The sequence below is a fragment of the Leopardus geoffroyi genome, chromosome D1 (genome assembly GCF_018350155.1).
Source record: "Leopardus geoffroyi isolate Oge1 chromosome D1, O.geoffroyi_Oge1_pat1.0, whole genome shotgun sequence".
NCBI classification, from domain to species: Eukaryota; Metazoa; Chordata; class Mammalia; order Carnivora; family Felidae; genus Leopardus; species Leopardus geoffroyi.
This window is the reverse complement of record NC_059329.1, coordinates 39500791-39514178: the sequence shown is the minus strand read 5'-3', so window position 1 is coordinate 39514178 and position 13388 is coordinate 39500791. Positions and strand designations below refer to the sequence as shown.

Genomic DNA, 13388 nt, shown 5'->3' with positions numbered 1-13388 from the left:
AAACCTGACCCCATCATGAATATGAGATCTTTAGGCAGAAGGCTAATCTAGATGACTTTCTGAAATTGGTTCCCTTTTTTTTTCTGTTCTCATTTTTATTTCAAAAATTTTTTAATGTTTATTTTCAAGAGAGAGAGAGAGAGAAACAGAGCACAAGTGGGGGAGGGGCAGAGAGAGAGGGAGACACAGAATCCGAAGCAGACTCCAGGCTCCGAGCTGTCAGCACAGGGCCCGACACAGGGCACCTCAAGATCACCACCTGAGCTGAAGTTGGATGCTTAACCAACTGAGCCACCCAAGCGCCCCTCTGTTCCCACATTTAAATGCACAAGGTGACTTGTATAAATAATATGAGTTTACACTGTGCTTCTTAATATTAAAAAAGGCACCAGGACAGCTAGCTTGATAAATTATTAGATGCCCCATCCACCTTCCCTGCACCCTCCCTGCATTGACATGCAAGCTTATCACACTAAAAGAGTCAACCCAGTGGGAACATTCCTTCTTTTGAGTTGTGTTTGTCATATGAACTCCAGAAAAAAAGGTGCTGGTCCTGCCAAGGGTGGGGTGGTTTGCCCCTCAAAAAGCCCCGGTTTGGGTCTACTCAGTGAAATGACACAAAGGAGGGACTCCGCCAGAGGCAAGCCCAGTGGTACTTCCCCTCAGGAGAGCACAAGGCCCATTCACTCATTTTCTGCATTTTCAGGGACAGGCCTGTGCTCCTGAAGTTCCAAAGGGCACAGGGCAGGCAACAGGCACACCTTTGCTCCTTACTACTCCCTGGGACCTATCAGGCCCCGAATCAGAAGACATTCACCCTTACCAGTACAGCAAAGCAGGTGCAATTGAAGTGTAATGAGTCACAAATAAGGATTTTAGTACATGCGCGCACGTGCACCTATCTGTAACTATGCCCAAGTATGCTGTTTAAAAACATGCATTCTTTTCTAGCTCTATCATAAAAATAAAAGAGCGTTTTTTTCATACACTTCCTGATTCATACTCAGTATTTCCCTCCAAAGATCATAATAGCCCAACAAATTTGATTTAAATTTTTTTTTAATGTTTATTTTTGAGAGAGAGAGAGAGAGCGAGGGAGAGTGCATGAACGGGGGAGGGGCAGAGAGAGAGGGAGACACAGAATCTGAAACAGGCTCCAGGCTCCGAGCTGTCAGCAGAGTCCAACGTGCGGCTTGAACCCACAGACCACGAGATTATGAGCTGAGTGGAAGTTGGAGGCTTAACTGACTGAGTCGTCCAGGCACCCCAGTCCAACAAATTTCAGGCTGATTTAACACTTCAGTGGCCTTTCTCAGAAAAGCAATTGTGACCATCAGTAAAGACTGGATAGGTATATTCAGACTCCCTACCATGAGTGTGTCTTTCTATGATGTAGACTGCCATGGGCACCCAAGAATGCAAATAAATCCCTCAGGACCATAGGACCAAGTCAAGGTGACTCCCAAATGGGAGTCTGTTCCATCCTTCTCGAAGCAGTGTCACATGACCCCGGTGTGTCTGGTGCTCTGTCAGGGGGGCGCCTGCACTGAGCAAGCTGCATTTGTGCCACTGTTGAGGCACGGAGAGGTGAGGGGCACCCGGCATGGGCGAGGGCTATCCCACGGTCGTGCTGGCCCAGTAGGGTGTGGGCCGATTCCCAGTGGCACACAGGAGGGTTGCTTCTCACAGAAATGTGCGTGCACGAGTGCTGAGGAGCACACATCTCCTCAAGGTATCCAAACACTGGGACACGGCACTGGACGTGCATTAATGAAATCACCGTATTGATCATAAATCAGCACGTGGATGTTTTAGTTTTGCTCTTGTCCTTCAAATCCCTTTTATACACAATATTTCTTTGGGTCCTCATGATGGTGATGATTATTAATATATCCATTTACCAGAAAATGAGCGATTTCAGACTTACCAAAGGTTACATACAACTGGAAAGCCACCATATCATGTGGATATGGCTTTTCCTGGAGATTATGTCTCAGCAGTAGTAAAATTGGCAGCATTTATTTATTGAGTACTTACTGTGTTTCAGTGCACTGAGATAAGCGCTTTACATATATTATCTTATTTAATCCTTACGATAGGTGTTATTAAACCCATTTCGTAGGTGAGGAAATTGAGAGTCAGGCAGGTTACTTGACTTTCCCAAGACCTCTCTAATAAGTGAAGGAAGCACGATTTGAACCCAGGTTGGTCCAATTGCCAAATACTACATGAGTATTTAATGTTACGTATATTGCCCTCCGAAGGAAGTGCACTAATGAGGAAGGTAACCTTTGTTTTATTTTGCCAAATACCATCTACATTTATATTACATCAGTGTTGAAAAGAACAACGATAATGCACACAGGCCTGTGTTTTGCCTTTAGGCCCAATGGTTCATGCCGAGGTGGGTGACTCCATCCTGGTCATATTTAAGAACAAAGCTAAGCGGCCCTACTCCATCTCAGCCCATGGTATTGAAGACATGGATAGTGGGAAGCAACTCCAAGTGCCCATCACAAAGCCAGGTAAGTTACACCACACATCTGCTCCATGCTGATAAGGACACTGGACTCAACTCTCTTCTGATCTTTGAAGGGTCTCGGAAAGTTCATCTTAGTCTCGGTATGTTCCAGCCATCACCCAGTCACTCCCAATAGGAGATCATCATTCATCTAATGACCAAGTGGTTATGGTGTTTCTAGGGCTCTATTTGGGACCTAAAAGTGTAGTAAGACATAATAATAGCTAACACGTATTGAATGTTCATCTTTGGCCAGGTGCTGTGCCTTATATATTTTTTAAAAAAACTAATAATCTCATTTTCTAGCAAGGTAGACACTAACATATGTCATGGACTCTGATACCATTGGTTGTAATATCCATCATTATTTTATCTGTTACTAAAAAAAAGAAAAAACACACTGCCAATTAAACTTTAACGTGCCACTGATTTGAAGATGCATCTTGATTTCAGTTATGTGAAAATGTGAAAAATGCACATTCTATAACTGAGGAAATATGCTATTGTCATGTCCACTTAACAGATGACAAAAAACGGAGGGGTGAGCTTGACCAGGTCATATATTAGTAATGGCAGGACCTCAATCTGTTGGATTTCAGAACCTATGCGCTTAACCATATATTTCTCTTGCGATGCTTAAAATGAGTTTGGAAGAAAAACAAGACAAACAAGATGAATTATTTCAGTAGTAATGCAGACTATACATAATGAAATTCTAACTGGTGGAGAGTTTCAAGAATGTATCTGGGAGTGTTTATAAAAATTTCAGAGAAGGAAAATCCATGAAGATCGATCGATTGATTCAGAGAAAATAAAGAAAGGAGTCATTAGAGAAAGCCTTATAAAATAGGTAGAACTCCAGTTGAGTTTTAAAATATGCATTGAAGGGAGAGAAGATCTCATAATTAAAAGAACCATACATTTACACAGTTGGAATGTGGTTGTAGTAAATGTTAAGAGCCTCTGTGACCTTCAGCTATGAAATTGAGAGCAATCATAGGTGTAATTACAGGGGAATTATATGCCACTTTACTTATGTATATATATGAATAATACGAAATACTATAGTAATTACAATAAAAGTCATATAAGCCTTGGAAAAAATTAAAGATGCATAGAAGGAAGAAAAGAAAACACTCTTAATGCATCACCAGAAGACATTAGCAAGATACTCTTACATGGATGGGGTTGGGGGGAGGAAATCTTCACTGGACACAATCCCAAACTCTCCTGCCTCTCCGCACCCCACCCTACTCCCCAATTCAGGAGCCTGTGTTTTACTGCTTTAAGAAGTCTCTCATGAATGTTCTAAATGTCTGTCTATAGGGAGATACTTAAATTTTGGAATCCCCTTACAGTGAACTATTACACAGCCATTAAATGGATGTGAAGGTTTTAATGACATGAGAAAAACCTGTGGTATCATATTAAGCAAAATACAAGTATGGAAAAAAGGTTAAAAAGGAAATAAGCCAAAATGTTAATAATGGTTGTACATTTTGGGTAGTATTTTAAGTAATAGTTAGGGTGATACTCTTTTCTATTTCTTCACAGTGTTTGTACTTTCTTCATTTTCTGTAATGGATGTCTTGCTTTTATGAAGAGGGCAATTGTTTTATTTTATTTATTTATTTATGTTAAGTTTATTTTGAGAGAGAGAGAGAGAGAGAAAGTGCGAGTGGGGGAAGGGCAGAGAGAGAGGAGACAGCGATTATCCCAAGCAGTCTCTGAGCTTTCGGCACAGAGCCCGATGTGGCGCTCGAACCCAAGAACTGTGAGATCATGACCTGAGCTAAAGTCAAATGCCAGCTGAGCCACCCAAGTACCCCTGAGGGAAATGGTTTTAAATGGGTCAAAAAAGCAGTTAAAATTACTCATTTTTGATGGTTAAAAGCAACTCAGGAGGGAGGAAGAAAAGTGCCAATCAGGCATGGGTAGGCAGTCTGATAGGGCTGTTGGGCCTGCTGGGTGAGCCCTCACAGGCTGCTGTGCCCTAATGGTGAGGACTAGTAAGGGACATAGCTCTTCTGTGCTGACTAGACTTCTAAGCATCCTTGATGGGGTTATGGGGTTAGAGAGAAGAATGATTAGAACATGGCAGAGAAGCATTTTTCTCACTGAAACTCTGAGGGGAGAATGTCTATAAGGGATCCCTCTCTGATTCTATAAGGGTGTCTGACAAGCCTGCAAGTCTTGGGACCGAGTCCAGAGATTAGGGGTAGGAGCAAGAAACTAATTTGGTGCACGAAATCCAGGCAAATAGAGAAGAATGGTTATTCTAGGCATGCCTGAGATAAGGAAAGCAAACTAGTGCCTTAAGAAAAGTAAGCAGCCCCCTCTCAGATTTCTCCTCCTCCTTCTTCTTCAAGATGCCACTCAACAAACATGCACAGAACATCCTCTTTTTGTTTAGAGCTGCGCCCCCCACTGGGGCGAACAATGAATCATTGTTTATAAAGGAAACACCACCCCTTAGCTATTTGCATTTAGGAAGCTAAATATCAGCTGTTTATCTTACAATTAACAAGGCAGGGGGGCTATTAAGAAAGGTAATGGAAACCAGACCTAAAATTATATTGCTGACCTACTGGTGTATTTGCAAATATGGAGCAGTTTCATGTAAGCATAATTTTTGTTTAACCTTGTGGCTCACATTCAGCTATAGGTTGTATGTACTGATGGGGTGGGGATGGGACCTAGATAGTTCAAAAGGAGATAATGATTTAAATGTCGTTTTTATTTGAGACGTTTACAATGTGATTATCTTGCTAATTTATGTGAGTTTATTTATTACTTCTCTGCAAGGCTCTGGGTCAGCCACAGGGGATGCATAGATGTAGTCCCTGGCATACGTTTGTTATTAGTATACATACAAATAAACATTTATTAACTGCCTTCAATGTGAGACACTAACCTAGGTATTTAATTTTATTTAACCTTCACAACAATCTGAAAAATGGATGACTAACCCACTTTACAAATAAGGAGACTAAAGGTCAATGAAGTCAAGTAGCTTGTCAAAGGTTAGATAAATAGGAAGTGATAGGGTTGAGACTTGTAACTAAGTCTCTCTGATTCTCTCTGGTTCTAAATAGGTCCTGCTTATCTGCACATTAGAATCACCTGAGAATCTTTAAAAAAAATACTGATGCCCTTGTCCTAGGCCCCGGATACTTTAATTTCATTGGTTTGCAATGAGATCTCAGCGGTTAAGAGTTTACAAAGCTCCCTGGTGATTCAATCAGAAATCAAGGCTGAGTCCTACAGTAACTCAAGTGTGCTCAAGCATAGCTCTTGTGAGGGAGATATGGAATTTGAGGAGAAAAAAACAGTGAAAAATAAAATAAGTCTTTATGCCTTGAATAAACATCAGTTGATAATATATAGGGCAAATTAGAAAGAAAGCTAAGAAAAATGAAATGAAAAATCTGCCATTTTGAGAATAGAGAAACTCGAGATGTGAGTTTAATTGGAGCATTTCTAATGAATGAGTAATTCTCCCCAGTAATAAATATTAACCAAAATACATAAAGATCTGTTTGTTATTTCTTTAGGTAAAACATCTGGAACAGAAGTAACACTAGTAAATTCTTTCTATTACTTCTCATTTGTTTCAGGAGAAATAAAAACTTACAGGTGGAATGTCCCTAAAAGGTCTGGTCCAGGACCAAATGACCCAAATTGTATTCCGTGGGTTTACTATTCAACAGCAAACTTTGTGAAGGTAAGATGAAGGGGGCAACCAAAATGCTTAAAGTAATATGACTTTAAACCAATTATTGAAGTTATCACAACTCTGGTGGGTATATGTGTAATGGCCAACAGCAGGGATCTCAAACTATGGCCATGCACATTTGTGAACATTGTCTATGGTTGAGTTGAATAGTATTAAGAAAACAAAATTCAACTGAATAAATTTTAAAGATCAAATTAGCTTTATTCAACGATTCATGGGCAGCGTCCCATCTAGCAGATAGAAAGGATGTTTGAAGAAGTGTACAAAAATGAGAGACTTTTATAGGCAGAAGGAGCCAAAACAAGGAAGTTGCCGGCAAAAAGGAGATTGTCTGTGGCAAGGTCACCTTCCTTTGAGGAATAGCAGGCGTCTCACTACTGCTAATCAGGTAATTCCAGATTGACTAGTTTAAGATTCTGCTCCTGGGAGAGACTGAAACTTTAGTTAACCTAGGAATTAAGCCTTAGTTTGGTGATGTGGGCTTAGCACAAGTGACTCTGTTTTGGACCTGTTGTCTCTCCCTCTCTCTCCCTCTCTCATTAACAATTCCTCCGTTTTGATCAGACTCTCATCTTAATTGAGAGATGTAATAAAAATTTAAGGCATTAGCACCTCTCCCAGCTACTGCTCTGAAGCTCCCACAATTTTTGTTCATCTTCTGTGTGGTATTCACAGGTCGTAATGCTTTTTGTTGAATCTCTGTGGTATTTATAGGACACAACTTTAGGTTCACATTTCTTAAATTGGTCATTTTCTTCATTCTTTTTCTGCGTTCTAGTCTTAGTGAGATCATTTGCTTGTTTAGCAGCTATGAAAATGCATTTCAAGCTTTTGAAGGAATACAGTGCACCAGGGAGACGACTGTGATTATTATAAGCAGAATAATCCCCCATATCTGGTGTGCACTTTGGAACCATGGTCTCCAAGGCCCAAACCAATCAAAATCAAATAAGTCAAAGAAAGACCAGGTTGAAGGAGTCACTTTCTAAAGCCAAGTGGCTTGTTCAGTGGTTTCGTGTATCTGAGTTTCAACTTCCCAGAAATGTTATCCAGGTTCAAGTGGTGTTGGCCACAGCAAAGGCACCTCCTTGTTCAGCTAAAAGATAATAAAAGGCTATCATATGATCAAGTACAACGTTGGCCTTGCAAAGATGCATACTGTTAGTGAGATCTTTTTGTGATTGGGGCAGATCTGATTTACATAATCATAAGAATGTAGGGGTGCAAATGTACTATGATTTGCATAGGTATTTGTGTTTAACTGAGCAAAGTACAGTTACAACTGGAGAAAGGTAAAAATGGGATACTGGATATTCTGGCCATAAAAGTTGGACTTTGTAAGTGCACTCCTAAGTGGTGGTGGGGGGGGGGGTGTCAATTGAGAATAGAAGAAAAATTGGTTGGAGGGAGGATCACCGGGTCTTTGGCATCATGGATTTTGAGGACAAATCTAGCAGTCTGAAAGGTTTCTGTCTCCCCTCCCCCTGCCATTTAGCAAGGGTCTGAGAGATATAGATGATGGTGTTATCTTTCCAGGCCAATGCCAGAGTATAGGAAGGAAAGAGAAGAAGGAAGGGTTTCATGTTTAGTTAAAGCATGCAGCTTTGGTGTGGCATCTTGGATGGAAGCAGTTTATCACAATGTAGGCTATTTCTTTTCCTAGTCAATTTGATTTGGAAATCTCTAGCATTTCTGCAGGGACAGATATCAGGTGTTGGAGCCTTTTTCAGCTTTGAGATGTGTATTAGAGGTCTAGTTTTACAAAAGTGTCAATGGTCAGGAGCACTTGATAAGGCCTTTTCTATGAGTCTCACTCCTACGAAAATATCAGAGTAAATAATAACTCTCTGTGAATGATAAAAGTCTTCAAAATTGTCCATGGTTAAAGATCTGATGAGAGTTCATTATAATGGAATTCATAAGGAAGTTTGGTTATTTCTGTAACATACATTTTAAAATAATACATGGAATTATGACTGATAAAATTATACTAGGATATATCAAATTTCTAGGAATTTAATCAGTTTCTAGAACATTTATAATATATATCCATATGAATATAATATAAAAAAGGCTTAATATTACTTCTTATTTCACAATGTTTCCCATGTAATTTAACCTATCAAATACACTTAATTACTTTAACATCTCTCTTTCAATAAGGGGAGAGAACAAATCTTTTGAGATGTCCCAGGACCCTCTTAAAATATCCCCAAAGTTGGTTCAAGGTCAAAAAGGCTTTTAATTTAGCATTTGATTTTTGGGAGGTTTCTGAAAAATATCAAAAGATTTAAAAACACTTGGTTAAAGAGGATCATAGGTCTCTGTGAAACAATAAATAGTTATCCACTTAACCATAGTGACAAAGACTTCACGAGGTTAAATAGTGAGGGTTAAATACACAAATACAGAAGGTTAAATAGTTCTAAAAATATCTTAGCTCTTCTAGTAGAGAAGACTCAGCTCTTTCAAGGAATTGAAGACTTGATAAAGACAACATGAAATACAGAAAATTATTTTGATAAGATAGAATCTTTGTTTTCTAGGCAGATTATGTAATCTGGGTAAAAAAAGAAAACTATGCACACACCTTTTATTATCTCTCATCAAGAGTATATCAATAATCCAAGAAAATTTTATCACTTTAACAGAGAGGAAACTAAATTCTAACTTTATACCAGTGTACTGTTTTTTTAAAAGGATAATGAACATACTATTAGTTTCAGGGGTACAACATACTGATTCAACACTTCTGTATATTACTCAATGCTCACCACAATAAATGTCAGTCACTATCTGTCACCATATAATATTATTACAATATTATTGACAATATTTCCTATGCTGTACTTTTCATCTCCTAGACTTATTTATGTTAGAACTGGAAGTCTGTACTTCATAATTCCCTTTACCTATGTCACCCATCCACCCACCCACTGCCTCTCTGGCAACCACTAGTTTAACTTGGTTTGGAGTTAACTTGGTTTTGCTTGTTCTTTGTTTCTTTATTCTTTTTTTTTTTTTTTTTTTTTTTTTTGCTTTTTAGATTCTACATATAAATGAAATCATATGGAATTTTAATTTCTTTTGTTGATTGCACTCAGCATAATACCCTCTAGGGCCATCCACGTTGTCACAAATGGCACAGTCTCACAAATCCTTTTTATAGGCTGAGTCATATTCCGTTGTATTCTTCTTCATTTGCTTCCATATCTTAACTATTGTGAATACACTGCAATAAATATAAGGATGCATATATCTTTTCGAATTCGTTTGTATTTTCCTTGGGTATTACCTAGATGTGGAATTACTAGATCATATGGTTTGTCTATATTTAAGTTTTTGAGGGACTTCCTTACTGTTTTCCACAGAGGCTATGGAAATTTACATTCCCACCATCAGTGCAAGAGGGTTCCTTTTTCTCCACATCCTCACCAACATTGCTATCTTTTTTATCTTTTTGATTCTAGCCATTCTGACTATTGTAAGGTGTTATCTCATTGTGTTTTTTTTTTAATGTTTATTTTATTTTTGAGAGAGAGAGAGAGAGAGAGAGAGAGAGATAGTGTGCAAGTGGGGGAGGGGCAGAGAGAGGAAGATACAGAATCCAAAGCAGGCAGGAGGCTCCAAGCTGTCAGCACAGAGCCCGACCTGGGGCTTGAACCCATGAACCATGAGATCATGACCTGAGCAGAAGTTGAACGCTCAACTGACTGAGCCACCCAGATGCCCCTCATTGTGGTTTTGATTTGCATTTCCCTGATGACTAGTGATTTTGAGCATTTTTTTTATGTGTCTGCAGGCCATCTGTATATATTTTTGGAAAAATGTGTACTCAAATCCTCTGCCCATTTTTAAATTTGGTTACTTGTTTTTTTGGTGTTGGGGTGTGTAAGTTCTTTATATATTTGTAATATAACCCCTTATTCAAAAATCATTTGCAAGTATCTTCTCCCATTTAGTGGGTTGCTTTTCCATTTTGTGACTGGTTTCATTCATTGTGTAAAAGCTTTTTATTTTGGTGTGATCTCAGTTGTTTATTTTTTTGCCTTTGTTCCCCTTGCCTGAGGAGACATATCTAGAAAAAACTTGCTAAGACTGATGTCAAAGAGTTTCCTACTGAGAGAGAGACAGAGAGAGAGAGAGAGATTCCTACCCTGTTTTCTTCTAGGGGTTTTATGGTTTCAAGTCTCACATTTAGGTCTTTAATCCATTTCAGTTAATTTTTGTGTATGGTGTAAGAAAGTGGCCCAGTTTCATTCTTGGCATGTGGCAGTCCAGTTTTCCCAGCACCAGTTATTGAAGAGACTGTCTTTTCCCCATTGTATATTCTTGCCTCCTTTGATATAGATTAACTGACCATATAATCACGGATTTATGTCAAGTATCTCTATTCTGTTCTATTGATCTCTGTGTCTATATGTGTGCCATTACCATATTATTTTTATTACTACAGGTTTGTAGCATATCATGAAATCTGGTATTGTTGATACCTACTGTTTTGTTCTTTTTCAACATTGCTTTGACAGTTTGCAGTCTTTCATGGTTACATACAAATTTTAGTGTTATTTATTCTAGTTCTGTAAAAAATGCTGTTGGTATTTTGATAGTGGTTGCACTGAATCTGTAGATTGCTTTGGGTAATATGGACATTTTAACAATATTTGTTCCTCCAACCCACGAACATGGAATATCTTTCCCCTTGTTTGTGTCATATTCAGTTTCTTTTGTCAATGTTTTATAGTTTTCAGAGTACAGATCTTAACTTCCTTAGTTAGGTTTATTCTTAAGTATTTTACTCTTTTTGGTGCAATTGCAGATGGAATTGTTTTCTCAATTTCTCTTTCTGCTACTTCATTATTAGTGTAGAAATGCAACAGATTTCTGTATGTTAATTTCATATGCTGCAATTTTGCTGAATTCATTTATCAATTCTAATAGTTCTTTGGTGGAGTCTTTAAGGTTTCCTATATATAGATTACTCACCTTATTTCTATGGCTAGGATCTGGTACTATGTTGAATAGAAGTGGTTAGAGTGGATATTTTTGTTCTGTTCCTGATCTTAAGTGAAAACTCTCCATTTTTCACTATTAGGGATAATGTTAGCTGTGGGTTTTTCATATATCACTTTTATTATGTTGAGATACATAAAATCGCTTTGTTGAGGGTTTTTATCAAAAATGAACATTGTATCTTATCAAATGCTTTTCTCCATCTATTGAGATGATCATATGGTTTTTATCCTTTCTCTTGTAATATGATGTATCACATTGATTTCAAATATCGAATTACCCTTGTATCCCTGGAATAAATCACGCTTGATTGTGGGGAATGATTTTAAGTGTACTGTTGAATTCTGTTTGCTAATATGTTGTTGAGGATTTTTGTATCTATGTTCATCATAGATATTGGCCTGTGGCTTTGGGACTTTGTTTTGTTTTGGTGTGGTTTGGTAGTGTCTTTGTGTGGTTTTGGTATCAGGGTGACATATTGACCTTGCCCACCTGCAAGCCCATGGCAGTCTCAGACAGGCCCCTCAATAGCCTAGGGACCAAACCCTGCCCTGTACATCCACAGCAGGTCATTGCAGCTCACTGCACTGAAAGCAAACATGTCTCTGCCACAACAATAGGAAGCACACAACTCACATACGAAACATCCCTGTATCACATGGTTCTGGTGATGGGAGGACAATGTGTAACAGGGCATTACAGTACATCTTTTACAAAGGCCACCATTTTCAAGAGCAGGAGATGTGGTTGACCTCTCCATTACATAGAAACACAGAGAGTTAGACAACATGAAGGGACAGAGGAATAGGTCCCAAATGAAAGAATAAGACACAATCATAGCAAAAGAGCTAACTGAAATGGAGATAAACAACATGCTTAATAAAGAATTCAAACCAATGGCCATAAAGATACTGGACTTAAGAGTGGATGAACTCAATGAACACTTCAACAAAGAGATAGAAAATACAAAAATGAACCAGTCAGACATGAAAAATTCAATAACTTAAATAAAAAGAAATACACTACAGAGAATCAACAGCAGATTACAAGATGCAGAAGAATGGATTAGTGATCTGGAAGACAGGGTAATGGAAAGCAATCAAGCAGAAAAATAAAATAAATAAAATAGAAAGAATAATAAAAAATGAGGATAGGTTAACGGACCTCAGCGACAACATCAAGCATAATACCATTCACATTTTAGGGATCCCAAAGAAGAAAAAGGGGAGGAGAAAACTTATTGGAAGAAATAATAGCTGAAAACTTCCCTAATCTGGGAAAGGAAACAGACACCCTGAACCAGGAAGCACAGAGGGCCTCTGATAAGATTAACCCAAGGAGGTCCACACCAAGACATATAATAATTAAAATGGCAAAAAGTAATGATAGAGAGAGAATTTTAAAAGCAGCAAGAGAAAAGAAAACAGTTACATACATGGGAAACCCTATAAGGTTAAACAAATCTTTGAAATGTAGACATACCAGTTTTTAACAGGAAGTTTATAGCAATACCTCAAGAAATAAGAAATATCTGAAATAATCTAGCCTTACACCTAAACGAGCTAGAAAAAGAAGAACAAACAAAACCCAACACTAGTAGAATAAAGAAAATAATAAAGATCAAAGCAGAAGTAAGTGAAATAAACACACACACACACACACACACACACACACACACAAAACAATAGAAAAGATCAATGAAACCTGGAGCTAGTTCTTTGAAAAGATCAACAAGATTGATAAAACTGTAGCCAGACACATTAAGAAGAAAAAAGAGAGAGAGGACTCAAACAAAATCCGAAATGAAAAAGGGGAAATAACACCTAACGCCACAGAAATACAAAGGATTATAGGGAGAATACCATAAAAAATTATATGCCAACAAATTGGACAACCTAGAAAAAATGGATAAATTCCTAGAAAGATAAAATCTTTCAAAACTGAATCAGGAAAAAATGGAAAAATTTAACAGACCAATTACTAATAATGAAATTTAATTGGTAATCTAAAAACTCCCAAGTAACAAAAGTCCAGGACCAGATGGCTTCGCAGGTGAGTTAAATGATACATTTAAAGATTTAATATGTATTTTTCTTAAACTATTCCAAAAATAGAAGA

At 38.0% G+C, this 13388-nt stretch overlaps 1 protein-coding gene across 2 annotated transcripts in view; it reads left to right on the top strand.

Moving 5' to 3' along the window:
* Nucleotides 1-13388, top strand: part of HEPHL1 (hephaestin like 1) — an 82779-nt gene that overhangs the window by 55669 nt on the left and 13722 nt on the right. For both annotated transcript variants that reach the window (XM_045483616.1, XM_045483615.1), the window contains exons 14-15: nucleotides 2385-2525; nucleotides 6139-6245. In XM_045483616.1, the coding sequence (XP_045339572.1) occupies nucleotides 2385-2525; nucleotides 6139-6245 (248 nt within the window). The remainder of the gene's footprint in view (nucleotides 1-2384; nucleotides 2526-6138; nucleotides 6246-13388) is intronic.